At 37.2% G+C, this 18,909-nt stretch overlaps 1 protein-coding gene across 1 annotated transcript in view; it reads left to right on the top strand.

Annotated features, from left to right (window-relative positions):
* The window catches only part of LOC108676384, a 68,743-nt gene that overhangs the window by 22,521 nt on the left and 27,313 nt on the right, over positions 1 to 18,909 (top strand). The window contains 18 exon segments of the mRNA XM_047885771.1: positions 9 to 211; positions 752 to 976; positions 1,254 to 1,350; positions 2,470 to 2,575; positions 3,782 to 4,302; positions 4,956 to 5,161; positions 5,522 to 5,717; positions 6,043 to 6,125; positions 7,539 to 7,707; positions 8,530 to 8,871; positions 9,942 to 10,062; positions 14,037 to 14,193; positions 14,648 to 14,761; positions 15,381 to 15,541; positions 15,879 to 15,960; positions 17,081 to 17,200; positions 17,476 to 17,571; positions 18,555 to 18,723. Coding sequence (XP_047741727.1) covers positions 9 to 211; positions 752 to 976; positions 1,254 to 1,350; positions 2,470 to 2,575; positions 3,782 to 4,302; positions 4,956 to 5,161; positions 5,522 to 5,717; positions 6,043 to 6,125; positions 7,539 to 7,707; positions 8,530 to 8,871; positions 9,942 to 10,062; positions 14,037 to 14,193; positions 14,648 to 14,761; positions 15,381 to 15,541; positions 15,879 to 15,960; positions 17,081 to 17,200; positions 17,476 to 17,571; positions 18,555 to 18,723 — 3,168 coding nt within the window.

Raw genomic sequence — 18,909 nt, 5'->3', positions numbered from 1 at the left:
TATTACAGTTTTTTATCTTCTGGATTATTTTTCTAGTCAAAAAGTTGAATTCTTGTCAATGATATTGATGAATTCCCGTCATTCTGATTCTCGTCTGCGCTGCCTGCTGCAGCTCTACGACCAGCACGTCTGCAGCCAGCAGCGTGACACGCTAGGCTTCCCTGCAGTCAAGGACCAGGGACTCAGTGTCAAAATCAGAGCTGCTTACCAGGTTTGTTTTTTAGTAATATATTGTGCTGAATATGCATTTTTTTACTAAACTATTTTTGCTTTGATCATAGGTTGAGATTATTTCTTGGGTCGGAGATGTTTTCTTCGTGATTTATTGTAGATCATGTTTGAGGCCCATTTGAATACGTATAAAGGAATTTTTCAAGGTCTTTCTTACATGCGTAGTTCTAGCAAATTCTAAATACGTATTATTCTGGTCAAATTGCATACTACAACATTCTCGCATAACTATATCAGCTGTTTTTCATGTAATGTGAAATATAGTTGATTAGATATATTAAGCAGAAAACAGAAAAATTTTTGTCGTTCAATTTCTGAAATCTGTGCGCATTTGTGTACGTACTATATTATACCTGAATGTCTTTTATACATACGTTGTTGTTGCAAGTCCTAAGTACTATTTCTTGTATCAGAACTGCATGCTGGAACAGCACCACTTGAACACGCTCGTAGCGACGCTGACACGTCTGCAACGTGTTCTTGTGTTGTTGCAAGTTCTAAGTACTGTTTCTTGTGTCAGAACTGCATGCTGGAACAGCATCACTTGAACACGCTCGTGGCGACGCTGACACGTCTGCAACGTGTTCTTGGCCTGACCGGCAGCAGCACTGAAGACTGCGACAACACTGCGCTGCAGCTCCAACAAAGTCCATTCGACAAACTCCATACAATACAACAACTCTGCATAAATGCTTTGCTCTCCTGCACGCTACATCCACTCGCTGGGACTATACCTCCTAGTTCAGTGAGTGTCGTATAGTTCTGTTGAGATACTTACCTTGAATCTGCGATCTAAAATTTGTCAACTCTCGGCTATTCAAAAGTCATGGTTTCTAAAATTCTTTTGTCATAGTTACTCCAACGCTGACCAAAGTTACCCCTCGACACTGACGAATATTACAATCAATATTGATCAAAGTTACCCCTTGATACTGACGAATATTACAATGAATATTGATCAAAGTTACCCCCAATACCCACCATAGTTACCCAGGTAACCGGTAACATTACCCTACCCACAGCTGCCTAGCACGCTGCTGTCTTACTGCGGATCTGCCTCAGCGCGCGCCCTCTTCCGCAGCGTCATGGTCCGCGGTCCTGTGTCCGCGCAGGTAGACTGTACTATAATTACAGTTGAATGATTGTTTATTGTATTGTACAATTATTTCAGTAATTAATTACATTCAAATTATTCTATTTACTATAGGTCTTTTACATTTAATTACAATAATTAATTACATTTAGATGGTTATATATATTATATTACTTGTACAATTAATTACATTTAAATAATTTTTTATTATATTACATGTAAAATTAATTACAATAATTAATTACATATAAATTATTATATTTATTATAGGACTTTTACAATTAATTACAATAATTAATTGCATTTAAATGATTATATTACTTGTACAATTATTTACTTTTAAATAATTGTTTATTATATTACATGTACAATAAATCACAATAATGAATTGCATTTAAATAATTGTTTATTATAATACTTGTACAATTAATTACAATAATCAATTACATTTAAATAGTTATATTTATCATATTATAAAGGCTGAGTAACGCAAAGTATTGGCAAGATATCTTTATCTTTCGATGAAGATGTGGTGAATTACTTGAAGTTTTCTTTACTTTGTAATTCTTCATAAAAAAATGTTTTGCTAAGGTATCATTGTTGACGTTTAATGTCGGAAGCAATCATGTATGAAGCTTCACAGTTATCTTTTTTTACTGTTTTTTGTATGAAATTTTACTATCTTAATACTCTACTGAGCAGGTGTGTTCTCCTGTTCTATGTATGAAGCTTTACCGTTTGCTTTAAAATGTTTTAGTTATATTTCTAGACTTGCACTTAGACAAGTTTGGTCAAAAAGAATACTATATTTATTCAGAGCTTGTACCTATTACTAGAGAGCTAAAGACAAACTCTATACTAGCAGTTCTCAATAAGAACGGCATTACTCTTAACAAACTGTTTTAGATATTTAGTTGTACTCATTACTTTATACTGTTATAGATAAAAATCTTAACTATCTCAAGACTTTAATGAGCACGTGTGTGTTATTCGATTTTAAGTAGAAATCTTTGCTATCTTGAGACTTTAATGAGCTTGTGCGTTGTTCTGTTTATGTAGAAAGCTTTGTTATCTTGATACTTTAATGAGAATGTCCGTTATTCTATTTAATATAGAAATCCTTGCTATCTCGATACTTTAATGAGCATGTCTGCTGCGTACGTGCGTGACGGCGCCTTGGTGGGGGGACTTCCTGACGGGGGCGCTGCAGGACCTCTTCAGTGGTAACGCCCACCGCCTGCCTGCTGTCAGGTCTGCTTATACTCTTTCTATAATAACATCATTTATGGTTACTCAAACCACTTTTCAGAACAAAAGAAATATTTTATTACGGTATTTATTAATAATACTTAATATTAATATTTTATTATTTATTATAATATTGTATTTTATTTATGCAAATTTATAAGGAAAAATTTCTCTTTATTAAAAGAAAATTTCAAAGCTAAACTTCTGTTTATATAAACTAAGTTTGTAATAACAAATTTCGTGTTTATGTTGCATGTATGTGCAGAAATTATAAGAAAGCTCTGTGCGTATACTGCACACATTTGTATAGGAAATAAATAAAAATATCAATTACAAATGTTAGATAGCACCTAGCCTAACATATAGTGAAGTCTATAAAATATGAAGTGTCTGCTTTGCCTTTTCTCCGCAAATTTATCACTTGTAGTCTATTGAACTAAAAAAATAATTGAAATTACTACACGAGAGACCTAAATACTCTCACTGAACTGAAACAGAAAGAACCGAAATGAAGGATATATTTATTATATGTGAAGGATATATTTCTAACTTTCCGTACCACTGATTTCTTAGTAGTGAGGAAAAATATCTTATTCCTTAATCCAAATAATGAAGCAGTAGTGCCTCTTGTTTCATTATTATCTGATAATTGATACGACTACTGAAAGATCTTGTAAAGAGTCGATTAATTTGGCTCGTATCACTGAGCCTATGTTTTATAAATTTATTTTTTTCAAGCATAGTTCATTTATTAATTTTCTCGCAGTCCTCTCTCAATATCAGTAAATTATATGCACAAAATAGATAATTCATCACCAGCTCTATTACGGCCCTTGTCTAACAGAATATTCGGTTTCTTTTTCCGAACATCGTTAATTTGGAAAATTCTTTCCAGATTTTCGGCAATTTCATTATTTATTTACACTCAAGTGATGCATTTATGACCTGCATATATCTATGCTGCAGAATAGGACTCATTTGAATTGTAATGATTGTTTCCATTATTTCTAGAAGATTTTTCAAATTGACGATTTAGCTGGACTCCGAAACGTTTTCAATATAGATATGGTCAATGTACTTAGCCTTCTCTTTACTTTCAAATTCCTTGATTTTGCCATTTTTTTCATCAGGATGTTCGGCCTACTGACCGTCTTGGGGCAAAGGAGTGTCTGTAGCGGCAAAGGCAGCACTGTTCATTTTTTTCATCAGGATGTTCGGCCTCCTGACCGTCTTGGGGCAAAGGAGTGTCTGTAGCGGCAAAGGCAGCACTGTTATAAACTCGGTGCTGTTGGCGCTCTCTAAACTCTTGCCGCCAGCGACTAGTGACTCCGAAATCTCAGAGCAGTCCAGAAAATTTTCAGAGCAGCAGAACACTGCCTCTGCCAGCGGTGTTGTTACAGGGCAGGAAATTTCCATTGATAAATCTGTTTCTGAAAGCAGTAGCCTCTTGGAACCTGCAGCGAGGGACAAAATGAAAAAATCTACTGACACTGACAAGAAAATTCAAGCTTGCAATGACGTCAAAAGCAATGCCAAATTCGAGGCGCTTTTCGCCAGTGTGGCTAACATTGCATCGGAGGATGGTGCCACTGGTGTGCCATGTGGCAGCGGTGCCACTGGTATGGCAAGTGGCAAGTCTCAGGTGGTAGAGTGGCTGCTGCTCTACCTCTCGCACTGCCTGGATGCTCTACCCTATGCCAAACCCTACGATGAGAAAATCACTGAAGCAGGTGCCTAATTCACTACAACTTACAACCTAATTCACTACAACTTTGACTACAACTTACAACCTAATTCACTACAACTTTGACTGAGACTTCGTCACGTCCTTCATGTTCATTGCTTTCTTTGCTAAATTTCTGAACTGATGGTGGAGCTTGTCTCCAACGCGTTCTCAATGAACATATCATTGATTTACATTAATCAGCCACGGCTTAGTTCTACTGAAATTAGTGTAGGTACTATGTGGCTAACCTTTGCTGTCCTAGACTGTTTTTTTTGTTTTATTAATGCTTTCGTAAATTGAAGTCTGCAATCTTGTGTTTAATTTCTTTCGAGATCAAATTACTTCTTAGATCATGCCATTCAATTCAGAACATTCATCTGAATGGTCTTGGAATGCTGCTATCAGCATCATCTAAGCATTGCCTCTGTAGTTATTGAAAAAATTATTACAGACAGTTACGTACTATTTTTGTCAGTATCATTTCAACATTTATTCATTGTTCATTGTAAGGCTCATGTGCGCACAGGAGGCCGGTGGTCGTGGCTGTGTGCCGAGTCATGTTCATTCACTTCATTGTAAGGCTCATGTGCACACAGGAGGCCGGTGGTCGTGGCTGTGTGCCGTGTCATGTTCATTGTAACGCTCATGTGCACACAGGAGGCCGGTGGTCGTGGCTGTGTGCCGAGTCGTGGTTGTCGGGCGACGTGTGGGGCTCCCGTCGCTGCCCGACAACTAAGTACCACCACCGCCGCCGCCTCTACCAGGCCTCGCCGAGCTCCATCCTCGCCGCCGCCGACGCCGCCAAGAACAAAGCCGCCAAGTCCACCGCCGCTAAAACCAACGCTGACAAGTCGGCTAATAAGGTGGGCTTGCGTGGTCTGGAACTACTTAGTGGGACTTGCGTGGGCTGAAAACTACTTAGTGGGACTTGCGTGGGCTGAAAACTACTTAGTGGGACTTGCATGGACTGAAAACTACTTAGTGGGAGGTGTGTGCTTAGGGTTGTGTTGGTGGCAGCGAGGCATTGGGTTCTGTTGGTGGCAGCTAGGATTTAGGGTTGTGTTGGTGGCAGACGAATATAATATTTTTAATAACTGTTAAACATGATTATAATATGTGGATGCACTCTTGATGTATATGGGCAGTAATATATATTATTGTGGTTTGATCAGGCATTGACAGATATAACCTCATCGATGACTCAGTACTTGCTCTATGTGCAGTGGTCTGATTACTTGATGCGAACAAAGCTGCAGAGGAAAGAGTACTCAACGATGCTGCTCAAGCTGAAGAGAGAGAGCAGCAAGCAGCAACAGTCGAACTATCCTCAGTTATGTCGCAGGATTCAGGCCATGCGGGACTCTGATGCTCCTCGCTCTTTCGTCATGTCCGTCTCGAAGATGGCAGCTGCCAAGGCTGGTTAGTTACGGGTATTTTTTTTGCATTTACTATTTTATTAGATTTTTGATTCATCGTATGTCTCAAAGATGGCGGCTGCCAAAGCTGGTTATTTCCGGGTATTTTATACATATATTATTTTACAAAATTTATGATTAATAATGTCCATCTCGAAGATGGCGGCTGCCAAGTCTGGTTAGCTCCCGGTATTTGTTTACAATTATTATTTGATAATATCTTGTATTAACGCCTTGAAAGAGTATTTGATTGAATATTACCTTTTTAGGTTAAAATGGCTTGTTTTGTCAACGCTGCTGTTGTGTTCTAATATCCCCCGCCCCAACAGGCGCTGTTGGTGGTGACGACGCAGAAGAAAGTTCCGTGCCGCTGCTGGACCGCCCGACGGCTCTCGCTGTGGTGCGCTCGTTGGTGTCTCTTACACTAACCTACTGTTGGTGGTTATTGGATAGTCATTTACCTGACACTAACCTACTGTTGGTGGTTATTGGATAGTCATTTACCTGACACTAACCACCTGTTGGTGGTTAGTGGATAGTCATTTACCTGACACTAACCAACTGTTGGTGGTTATTGGATAGTCATTTACCTGACACTAACCACCTGTTGGTGGTTATTGGATAGTCTTTTTCCTACGACCATTAGTGATATAAAGAGATAAACTAGGAATTATCTTCGTGATGAAAATTATTTTTATTTATTGCGATGATACTCGTATTATCATCAAACCCCATCCCGACGATACATTTAGCTCTGCAGCTGAAATTCCTGCCTAACGTTCACATTTCATCTCATTTGTTGTTCTCTAGAATTTCATTCTAAGCGTATTATTTCATAAACGAAGTTGGTACGATCTGGCGACCGATTTGACTGGGCTAAAATTCGACCTCTTTACTATTTCCGGCGTTCACAGAAACGGCCTAACCCGAGGAATTATTTTAAAATAGATTTCTATGAACATTTATTTTTATTTACTAAGTGAAACATTTAGTGAAACTATGGATCATTAACACGTTACGTGATAGGCGGTAAACCTGAAGCCGCCTAGCTTGGGTGCTACAGCAAAACAATTCTTTCACTTTCATTCGTTTGCATTATGTGAAAATTGGGTTTTATTAGCCATTTGCTTCTTCTTCAAAAAGTCGTGGAATAAAAATAAGTCATACATGTAAGGGAACGTATTCTACCATTGTATTGGAATTGAGTGTGAAATCAAAGCATTCACTCAATAACACATACCTAATGTGATTAAGTGATTAGCTTCTCTCAAGTAATCAAGTCTATAATAATGTAATAATAATAAATATAATAATCTCTTCTGTAATAATGAACACGTACTTCATATAATACAATGTTAGAAAAAACGGTGAAAAAATGGTCCCACTGGCGTTCTAGTGGCCGGTCGCCCCGTGAAAATAAACTGTTTCGTCGTTTTTATCAGATTTTTTACGGATTTTTAGTGTTAAATTAGAATAAAAACGGCGACACGGTGTTTCTTTTCACGTGCCGACCGGCCACTGAAACGCCGGTAATACCGTTAACGGGAATTTTTCTAACAGTGTAATAATGAACACCTACTAATAAAAAGCTACTATATATAGTAATAATGAACACGTACCTAATAATATAATGAACACCTACCTCATATAATAATAATGAACACGTACTTTATATAATAATAATGAACACTTACTTCCGTGTAATAATAATGAACACGTACTTTATTTAATAATAATGAACACGTACTTTATTAATAATAATGAACACGTACTTTATTATTTAATAATAATGAAGACGTAGTTTATAATAATGACTTGTGTACAGGTTGTGGGTGTGGTGTGCTCGTCAGTACGGCCGAGCTTGGGTGTCCGCGACGTGTTCGGTGACCAGCAGCTGCTGCTGCTCCTGCAGCGACAGTGCTGCGCCCCACACACCTCTGCCCTGCCCTGGAACCTGCACGCTCTTGTCTGCCTCATCACTGACCTCCTCAACGGTTAGTCAACATTTTGTCATCTTAATGATTACAAAACAATTACTATTATTAAACACACACACCTCTGCCCTGCCGTGGAACCTGCACGCTTTCGTCTGCCTCATCACTGACCTCCTCAACGGTAAGTCAACATTTCGTCATCTTAATGATTAAAAAAATAATTTTATATTAAATGAGCGAATCATTTAATATTAAATTGAATGATTCGCCCTGCGAATCATTCAAATGATTCACTGGTGAGCATTAAATGATTCGCTCTGCAAATCCATGCGGAAAATTTATTAATTAATTTTCCACACATTCGAAATGCTGAGACTCCTTAGTAAAATGCTTTCAAGTATTTTGGAATGTGTGGGATGAAAATGTGACATCAAAGCAATAATGTCACTGAATTATTTTGTTTCTCAACTAAATTCGCCGTGCAGAGATTGTTCCTGTCCTGAATAAATGTAGCCTGTCAACAGCCAGGGACGATTTTGATATTGGAACTTGACCTAAACTTTCGAAATGTAGAGACTAATCTTATTCTAAAAAATGTAACCAATCCGCGGTGAAATAAGATTATTTTACTGCAACAACATTCAAATATTTGTAGTGTAGAGATTCATTCGTATTTTAACAAAATCAATCGACGGTCTGAAGCAAATTGTGCATTTAAACATACGTCCATATTTTTACGGAATATGCTGCCCAATCAACGGGTGGACACCACTTGACCATTAAAGATTCATACTCTAGGGATGTAGGAAGATTTTCTTTCTGAACATCTTCTAACAGAATTATTTCCCCATAGTATTGACAACCAACTGTTTTGTTCAACAGGAGAAAAGCATTTTGGATCATTGAAGAAAAAAGATGAAGCCACACATTCTCACGACCAGACCGATAACACCCCGATGACAAGCAGCGGTAAGAAGGATAAACATCCCTGCAAAAAATACAAGTCAAACAGGATGTCATCCCGCGCTCACGCAAAGGACGACACTCCAGGCGATGCGTCTGACTCTGGGGACACTCTCGTGTCGTCTACTGAAGAAGGCCAGGGTGGGAGCGGCTCTGCTTCTCGAGCCAAAACTCATGTAGACGATGACGATGACTTCGTCATAAGCAGCTCAGAAACTGGCGATGACGAGGATACAGGCGACGAAGAGGAGCCTGATGCTGGTGAGAACTGTTGTAGCTGGTGAGAACTGTTGGGGCTGGTGAGAACTGTTGGAGCTGGTGAGAACTGTTGGGGCTGGTGAGAACTGTTGGAACTGGTGAGAACTGTTGGGGCTGGTGAGAACTGTTGTAGCTGGTGAGAACTGTTGGAACTGGTGAGAACTGTTGGAGCTGGTGAGAACTGTTGGGGCTGGTGAGAACTGTTGTAGCTGGTGAGAACTGTTGTAGCTGGTGAGAACTGTTGTAGCTGGTGAGAACTGTTGGAACTGGTGAGAACTGTTGTAGCTGGTGAGAACTGTTGGAACTGGTGAGAACTGTTGTAGCTGGTGAGAACTGTTGTAGCTGGTGAGAACTGTTGTAGCTGGTGAGAACTGTTGGAACTGGTGAGAACTGTTGGAGCTGGTGAGAACTGTTGTAGCTGGTGAGAACTGTTGGGGCTGGTGAGAACTGTTGTAGCTGGTGAGAACTGTTGGGGCTGGTGAGAACTGTTGGAGCTGGTGAGAACTGTTGGACCTGGTGAGAACTGTTGTAGCTGGTGAGAACTGTTGGAGCTGGTGAGAACTGCTCGGGGGTATCTTATTTATTAGAACTGTTCGCGCACGTTGTAAGTGAAAACGGGAAAATAGTGACCGGCTACTTTCATTTTAATTCTTAAAATCAACTAAATGATTTTTAGAACGATTTAAGTTGGAAACTACTAGAATTTTTGTTCAATCTCATTTAATCACTGCAATATTCAATTCTTTTTGCTCAATCAATGGTATTAAAAATTATTGGTACTTCTTGGACATGCAGAGTATCAATTTCTTGAATCATCAATCTGATATCTTCGACATAAATTGTGAAACGGTCAAAGTAGTTTTGGTTACTCTATATAACAATTCTGAACGCGTTTGAAGGATACTCTGAATAATCTGTTTATGCGGTCATAAGTGTCAAATGTGAATGTTAATTGATTAGAATGGTTTTATTCAACACAGGCTTGACAGACGGCGACGCTGAATAATCTATTAATGCGGTCATACATGTCAAGTGTAAATGTTACTTGATTAGAATGATTTTCTTCAACACAGGCTTGGCAGACTTGGGCACAAGTCCCGACACTAAAGAACAAATGCAGAAAATTGTCATCCTCTTCAACTCGGAGTCTGGTGACAACGATCTCATCGTCGATCCTTATCTCAGCTCCATGGAGTGAGTAGTGTATATCTATTACAAATATCTTAATATTTTATCAAATACCCATGCTGTAAAATTACATCCTCATCATAGGTCTATGCAGTGAGTAATATCTCTATCTATCACACATACCTTATTACTTATTCAAATATGCTGTAAAATTACATTACTATCTCAGTTCAACGGAGTGAGTAGTATATCTATTACATATATTATAGTAATTTATTAAATATGTCATAAAATTGCATCATTAACATAGGTCTGTTGTGTGAGTAATATATATTACACATGTATTAATTACTCACATGTGCTATAAATTTCAACCCTATCTCAGTTCCACGGAGTGAGTAATTTATGTAATACATATACTATACTAATTACGCACATGTACTAGAAAATTTTATAGGATTTTCTGGTAAAAATCAATTGAAAATTCACTGTATTTTCTTCGTGTACACGTAGCCTGGTAAATTGGACCAGCTATACATGTTGGCGATTACTAAGTCAAGTTTTCCTTGCTTCCAGGCTCATCCAATTTATCATCGAAGTGATCCGACTATACTATTGCGTCGGAAATCATGCTGCTTTTAATACTTAACTTCATGTTTGCTTTGATATTTAACTGTAATTATGATACGAAATCTTGGAAATCTTCCAACTTGAAAGCTTACATGAAGGGCTAAACTCCCAAGCCCCTTCATTTTTACTGGCGGATCAAACAACTTCATTGAAAAACACGTATAGATTCACTTTCCCTTCTAGACTTTTTATAATACCGAAATACTTGGGAATTCTTTAAGGTAGATTTCAATATATGAACAATAGTATGAAAAACAACACAATTTTTGTTTTCTTCGCAGAAAAAAAATCTAGATAATGGATTATTTACTTGTGTAGTAAAGAATGAGCTACATCTCGATTTTATCGTTTCTCAATACAGGGACGATATCTCGAACTTTATTATAAATTCTCGTTGTGCGTAAGAGTTGGTATAGATGTTTTTTATTGCCCTTTTGGTGATCTTGTATCTATTAACATCGAACTATTCACTTATTGCTTATTCGCTCATTCATGCTTCTTCCTAACCATCGTTTACTAACATCTGGTTGTTGTATAAATTTGGGCCAGCTTCCTTGTATCAGTTCGAGGAGAGAATTTAATTGGGTGGGTCAAATTTGTTCAGTTGTGACAATAAGTTTCACTTGTTCAGTTGCGACAAGAAGTTTCTCTTGTTCAGTTGTGACAAGAAGTTTCACTTGTTCAGTTGTGACAAGAAGTTTCACTTGTTCAGTTGTGACAAGAGGTTTCACTTGTTCAGTTGTGACAAGAAGTTTCACTTGTTCAGTTGTGACAAGAAGTTTCACTTGTTCAGTTGTGACAAGAAGTTTCACTTGTTCAGTTGTGACAAGAAGTTTCTCTCGTTCAGTTGTGACAAGAAGTTTCTCTCGTTCAGTTGTGACAAGAAGTTTCACTTGTTCAGATGTGACAAGAAGTTTCACTTGTTCAGTTCAGTTGTGACAAGAAGTTTCATTTTTTTCAGTTGTGACAAGAAGTTTCTCTCGTTCAGTTGTGACAAGAAGTTTCACTTGTTCAGTTGTGACAAGAAGTTTGACTTGTTCAGTTGTGACAAGAATTTTCACTTGTTCAGTTGTGACAAGAATTTTCACTTGTTCAGTTCAGTTGTGACAAGAAGTTTCACTTGTTCAGTTCAGTTGTGACAAGAAGTTTCATTTTTTCAGTTGTGACAAGAAATTTATCTTGTTCAGTTGTGACAAGAAGTTTCACTTGTTTAGTTCAGTTGTGACAAGAAGTTTATCTTGTTCAGTTTGACAAGAAATTTCACTTGTTCAGTTGTGACAAGAAGTTTCACTTGTTCGGTTGTGACAAGAAGTTTCACTTGTACAGTTGTGACAAGAAGTTTCACTTGTTCGGTTGTGACATGAAGTTTCACTTGTTCAGTTGTGACAAGAAGTTTCACTTGTTCAGTTGTGACAAGAAGTTTCACTTGTTCAGTTGTGACAAGAAGTTTCACTTGTTCAGTTGTGACAAGAAGTTTCACTTGTTCAGTTGTGACAAGAAGTTTCACTTGTTCAGTTGTGACAAGAAGTTTCACTTGTTCAGTTGTGACAAGAAGTTTCACTTGTTCAGTTGTGACAAGAAGTTTCACTTGTTCAGTTGTGACAAGAAGTTTCACTTGTTCAGTTGTGACAAGAAGTTTCACTTGTTCAGTTGTGACAAGAAGTTTCACTTGTTCAGTTGTGACAAGAAGTTTCACTTGTTCAGTTGTGACAAGAAGTTTCACTTGTTCAGTTGTGACAAGAAGTTTCACTTGTTCAGTTGTGACAAGAAGTTTCACTTGTTCAGTNCAGCACTATCGTACATTATCATAGTTACCAGCACTATCGTACATTATCATAGTTACCAGCACTATCGTACATTATCATAGTTACCAGCACTATCGTACATTATCATAGTTACCAGCACTATCGTACATTATCATAGTTACCAGCACTATCGTACATTATCATAGTTACCAGCACTATCGTACATTATCATAGTTACCAGCACTATCGTGCATTATCATAGTTACCAGCACTATCGTACATTATCATAGTTACCAGCACTATCGTGCATTATCATAGTTACCAGCACTATCGTACATTATCATAGTTACCAGCACTATAATGCATTAGGTATTATATATAAGGTATTGAATGCAAATTTGAGCTAGATCAAGGAAAGTGAATGAACAGGTGGCTAAAAAATATTTTGTTTGTTATTGTCATCCGTTGTATTCATTGTTTGTTGTCCATCTCTCGGTATTAAGTTTTTTGCCTAGAGTTTGATTATATTAATACAGTGCATTTTTTGTTTAATTTGCATGCTATTCTGTCGCTCTTAAAAGAATCCCCGCACTGTTCATCAACTTTATTTTACTTTTGGTTTGCATGTACAATTGGTTGCGCTTCATCATATTAGTAATTTTTTGTTGATTCTTTCGTGTCGAACTGCATGTATACTATTGGTTGCACTTTATCAAGGACGACATGTGAGTAATTTTTCGTTGATTATTTCGTGTCGAACTTATTTTGCCTTGAACTTGAGGACTCGAGCTGTACGACTTTGTGTTGGCACTCATAGTCCTGATCATTTTTGTCTGCATGCAAAATCCTTTGATCATCTTCAAGAGTCTTGATCATATTTTTCTGCTTGTCATATTCGTCACCCATAGTCTTGGGTGACATTTTCTGCTGGTCATATTTGTCGCTCATAGTCCTGATCATTTTTGTCTCATGCACAATCTTTTGATCATCTCCAGGAGACATGAGCAGGTTGATCATTCCTTTGTCCTAGCACCTGCGACATCGTTATAATGTCTAGCAATTCACAGCTTTGTTGCAAATTTTCAGTTGCTCTTTAATTCCTTGTGACATCCCCAGAGAGCGTTCAGTTCAGCATTATAACGTCGCCAGGTCTTTCTCTTGTATCAAATACTACATTTCCTGGCGTATTTCCATTATTGTCGTATAATAAGTTGCAAAAAATTAAATATTGCATATTTCATCAATTAATTTCAAATCAGGTGTCAATCTTGTATCTGTATTCTTAGGCTGCTGTAATAAATCGGGTAACGGTTAATAATCTTCAAGACAATATCCGAATTGATCTTATGATTACTTAATGACTAGTCTAAGTGTATTCAATAATCTTCAAGACGACATCTGACTTGATCTTATGATTACTTAATGGCCAATCTAAGTATATTTATTAATCCTAAACACGATATCTGAGTTTATTTATGATGATAACGCAGGAGAAGCGACGCTCTGCCATAATGGCTAATCTAAGTGTATTTAATATTTAATTATATTCTATAAGATATGTGAGTGTATTTTATGATAACGCAGGAGAATAACTTAATGGCCTATCTAAATGTATTTAGCAATCTTCTATAAGATATGTGAGTGTATTTTATGATGACAACGCAGGAGAAGCGACGCTCTGCGCTCAGGCATGCTGCAGAGCACTGCGGTTGACCACCGTCTGCTGACCAAGCCTCAGCTGCTGCCTGAGCTGCGACTGGCCATGCTTAGCGCCACGCATACCTCCACACTGCATGCTGCTGCTGCTGCTACACCTGCTCCTGTGAGTCTAATGTTACTTATACTTATACATTAGGTACTTGTACATTTACATTACATTACATTACTTATACATATACTTATACATTTATTAGCATATCATTCGCACAACTTCACACTGCATGCTGCTGTTGTTACACCTGCTCTTGTGAGTATAAGGTTCAGAGGACATTCATTCTACAAAAAAGTTAAAGGGTTTTTAAGTCTATTAGCCGATCACTGATGGTAGGTAATTCAAGCTAGACCCACCAATCAGAGATGGGAAATCAGCCGCTAAGTGTGCGTATAGGGATATGCGTGTATTAGTGTTTGAGTAAATTTTGAAATTAAACTGGGGGGTTCCTTGCACTTTGTCAAAGTAGGTAGTCAGCTCATCATATATATATTCGAATTTTGGCGTTGAATCTTTTTAAGTACTAAAGATTTATGCTACCACTTGAAACATGTAATTTCTACAGAGTCGCTCAGAGTCAAGCGAGCGCCCCCCTGCCTGCGGCCCAGGTGACGTCACGGAGAGCATAGCGCTGCTCTCCCGCACCTTTGATGAGCTCTTCGCTGCCATCTCTGTCCAGGTCTTGTTATTATATTATACTTAATATATTGTTATAATGGGTAAACTTATACTTATATTATACCTGCCATATTATTATAGTAGGTATACTTATACTAATTATATTATACCTGCTATATAGCGCTTCTCTCCCGCACCTTTGATGAGCTCTTCGCTGCTATCTCTGTCCAGGTCTTGTTATTGTGTTATACCTAATATATTATTATAGTAGGTATAGTTATACTTATTATATTATACCTGCTATATATATTTTATATGTTATAATCTTCTTGTTATATTCACGTGCTCATTGTGATTGATTTCAAAGGTAGGGCATGGTCATTGTGACAATTCAATCGTGTATTTTTGCATTACATGATTAATGAGATTCAGAATTACCAGAAAGAATGACAGTGTGGCCTGGGGCTGCAACGCGCAGAATTTAAATCAATTAACACAGAACGCTTTCTAAATTGTTGTTAGAAACCCTGTGCAAATCATATTTGTCTGTCATTGACGTTATATGTATTTAGTATATTAACTCGTAACAGCATATTGATCTCAATTTAAATTTTGGTTACAAATATTTTCTGCACCAAGTATCAATAGAAGCATTATTTGAAGCATCGGTTGTGGTGCAGGAGTGGTGCGCGAGTGAGTGTGTGGAGGCTGTGGTAGGGCTGTGGTTCGCCCTGGTGGTGCAGTGTGAGGACCAGCAGGACAAGGCCATCAGCTCGCTGGTCCCTCAGCTACCACTCTCCCCCAGCGCCATCAGCGCCTTGCTCAAGGCTCTCATCAACTGGTTAGACGCGTCAAATATCTCCTTTGGTTTGGTTACTCTTATTATTATTATTAATATTATTATTATTATTTGCTTTGTTTTCTTATTACTATCATTATTATTAGTAGTGTTAATATTATTATTTATTATTATTATTATTATTATTGTTATTAAGTGTTATATCGTACGCTGGTCTGTTTACTTGAAGTTTGTCATTGCACATGTCAGACATGAATGTCAATTTGCCCGCTACGTCGCTGAATACTCTAATCAAATTTCCGTAAAATCATTAGCTATTTTTGTTATTAATAAACGTATGTTTACAGTGGGTCTACAGTTATTAAACGTATGTTTACAGTGGGTCTACAGTGAGCTTGAAGTGTTGGGTTCTGGTGCTACAGCTGCTCACGCTCAGCTGCAACTCTTCCTACTCGTCTGCCGTGAGTGTTCCTACTCAAATCCACAATTATTACTTGAAAAAATTTCCAATGAAGAAGATCGATAAAAAAATTTTTAATATAACAAATCACAAAAAAAAAAAATTTATGGAGAAAATTACTAAAAAAAATTGTAATGGAGATAAATACTTACTAAAAAAATTTTTGAACATGAAAATCACTAAAAAATTTTTAATAACTAGACATTTACGAAAAAAATGTGTATTGAAGAAATTTTTCTAATGAAATATTTCGTCTAATGGAAAAAACATCTTGTCCAGTGATATCATTAGCAAAGTCCTATATTCTTCTCGAGCATGTCACATATTTGACTGGAGTGAAACATAACCTTACCTTCACACAGGATGGTGTGAATTATAAGACAATTAAATTAAAATTATAATTATAATAGACAATTATAATATTCTTCTTGGGTATGTCATATTTTTCACTGGAGTGAAACATAACCTTACCTTCACACAGGACGGTGTGAATTATAAGACAATTAAATTAAAATTATAATTATAATAGACAATTATAATATTCTTCTTGAGCTTGTCACATATTTCACACGAGTAAAACATAACCTTACCTTCACACAGGACGGTACAACATTTTTGCCACTATTGGAGGATGCTAATCTGGTGCCAGTGTTGGTGCTTTTCTTAACTACGAATTTCGCGAACTGCGAGTCTCNATTTAATGGAGATAATTGCTAAAAAATTTTTAATAAAGGAAATTACAAGAGAAAAATTTTTAATAAAGAAAATTGCTAAAAGAAATTTTTAACGAAGAAAATTACTAACGAAAATTGCAATGGAGATAATTACTAAATAATTTTTAATGAAGAAAATTACTAAAAAAAGGATTTGAATGAAGACATTCTGCTAATAAAATTTTCAGTCTAATGAAAAAAATTATATCTTATCCAGCGATATTGTTAGCCAAGTCCCATATTCTCCTTGAGCTTGTCACATATTTCACTGGAGTGAAACATAACCTTACCTTCACACAGAACGGTGTGAATTATAAGACAATTATAATTATAATAGACAATTATAATATTCTTCTTGAGCATGTCACATATTTGACTGGATTGAAACATAACCTTACCTTCTCACAGGACGGTACAACATTTTTACTACTATTGGAGGATGCTAATCTGGTGCCAGTGTTGGTGCTTTTCTTAACTACGAATTTCGCGAACTGCGAGTCTCTTTCTACTGCCAGCGCTCCAGTCTTGGTTAGTTGTATTTAGTGGTAGTTTTTGCTTACTAGAAATCCTCGAGCTTTTATGTAAGCCATGAATAGTATTCATTTTATTTGCTGATACTAGGTATCTGTGATGAATATACGATTGGAAATGATCACAATAGAGTTTTCAGATACCCCGGAATTTCAAAATTGGTACCATGTATAGATCACAAGTCAGTCCGTTGGTTTTATTATAATTAACTTGATTACATTGAATTACATTTTACTAGAGGTAGTAAATATTTACTTGTATATACATATCAGGTTGGCAGCACCGTGTCTATGTTCTTCCACAACCTGCTGGTGCGCCTGAGCATCGGCAGCAACTGTTTCTCGCCCAGCAGCGACTCGGGCAATAAGGTATCTTCTAAAAAGGGATTTAATTCCAAATTTAAAATAAATATTCTAATATTTCAAAACCCGCGCCGCCAAAATTTAACTAAATTTAAACTACCCTCGCCGCTTAGTTTTTGATATATTTTAATGCACAACGAGAACCGTCCGTCCTGTACTGATAATGTTGTCACTTCATTAAAACGTATTTTACTGCTTTAAAAACACGAGAATATTACAATAATTCACATTATGGATCCAGCCATTTCATTGGATTTAATTAGAACCTCGAAATTTCCCTCTATTATTAGCAAATAAGAAAATTAAACTAAAAGTATATGTACCTATTGATAGTTATTTGGCTGAATAAATTGGATCGAATAAATTAAGCTTGTGTTGTAACAGCTGAAGGCGACGCTACTGGAGGTGGTAGTGTGTCTATGTTCTTCCACAACCTGCTGGTGCGCCTGAGCATCGGCAGCAACTGTTTCTCGCCCAGCAGCGACTCGGGCAATAAGGTATCTTCTTAGGAAAGAATTTAAGTAAAATTTATAATAAATTTAAACTGCCCGCGCCGCCTAGTCCTTGATATTTTAATGCACGAGAACAGTCCGTCCTGTACTGATACGGTAATTGTGTTCCCTCGTTAAAACATATTTGACCACTTTAAAAACATGAGAATATTACGAGAATTTAGATTATAAATCAAGCTATTTCATTAGATTTAATCAAAATTTCGAAGTTTCCCTATTATAAGCGCATAAGTTAAAGAGAAACTAAAAATAAACGTATTATTAATAATTATTTTCCCGGATAAATTGTATCTAATAAAGTAAGCTCGTCTTTTGGCAGCTGAAGGCGACGCTGCTGCAGGTGGTAGCGCGCCTTTAATAATTATTTTCCTGAACAAATAAAGCTTGTGTTGTGACAGCTGAAGGCGACGTTGCTGCAGGTGGTAGCGCGCCTTTAATAATTATTTTCCTGAACAAATAAAGCTTGTGTTGTGACAGCTGAAGGCGACGCTGCTGGAGGTGGTAGCACGTCTGCTACGTGTAGGTGCTGTAGAAGGCGGCGTGGGCGCTCAGGACGCCCAGTGCGTCTTGGTTCGTCATCTGGCCAAGCTTCCCTTCGCAGGCTTCCAGGAGATCAATCTCATGCTTGAGATTGTCAACAAAACCGGTAAGTTAACTAAATCAAATATCCTCAAAATTTCCGTTGGTTTATAGTACATGAAAATTACTTCGGGTATTTCTAGTTTTCATAAAAACCAAGTGAACAAAAACTGCTTCTTAGTATACAATTCATAGCGTTTATACAGCTGTACCTTGTTTTTATTGTTTTGATGCTAAAATAAATGATAGGTAT

The sequence above is a fragment of the Hyalella azteca genome, unplaced genomic scaffold, assembly GCF_000764305.2.
Source record: "Hyalella azteca isolate HAZT.00-mixed unplaced genomic scaffold, Hazt_2.0.2 contig3082, whole genome shotgun sequence".
NCBI lineage: Eukaryota > Metazoa > Arthropoda > Malacostraca > Amphipoda > Hyalellidae > Hyalella > Hyalella azteca.
Note: the sequence above shows the minus strand (reverse complement) of the source record. Positions and strands in the feature narration are given on the sequence as shown.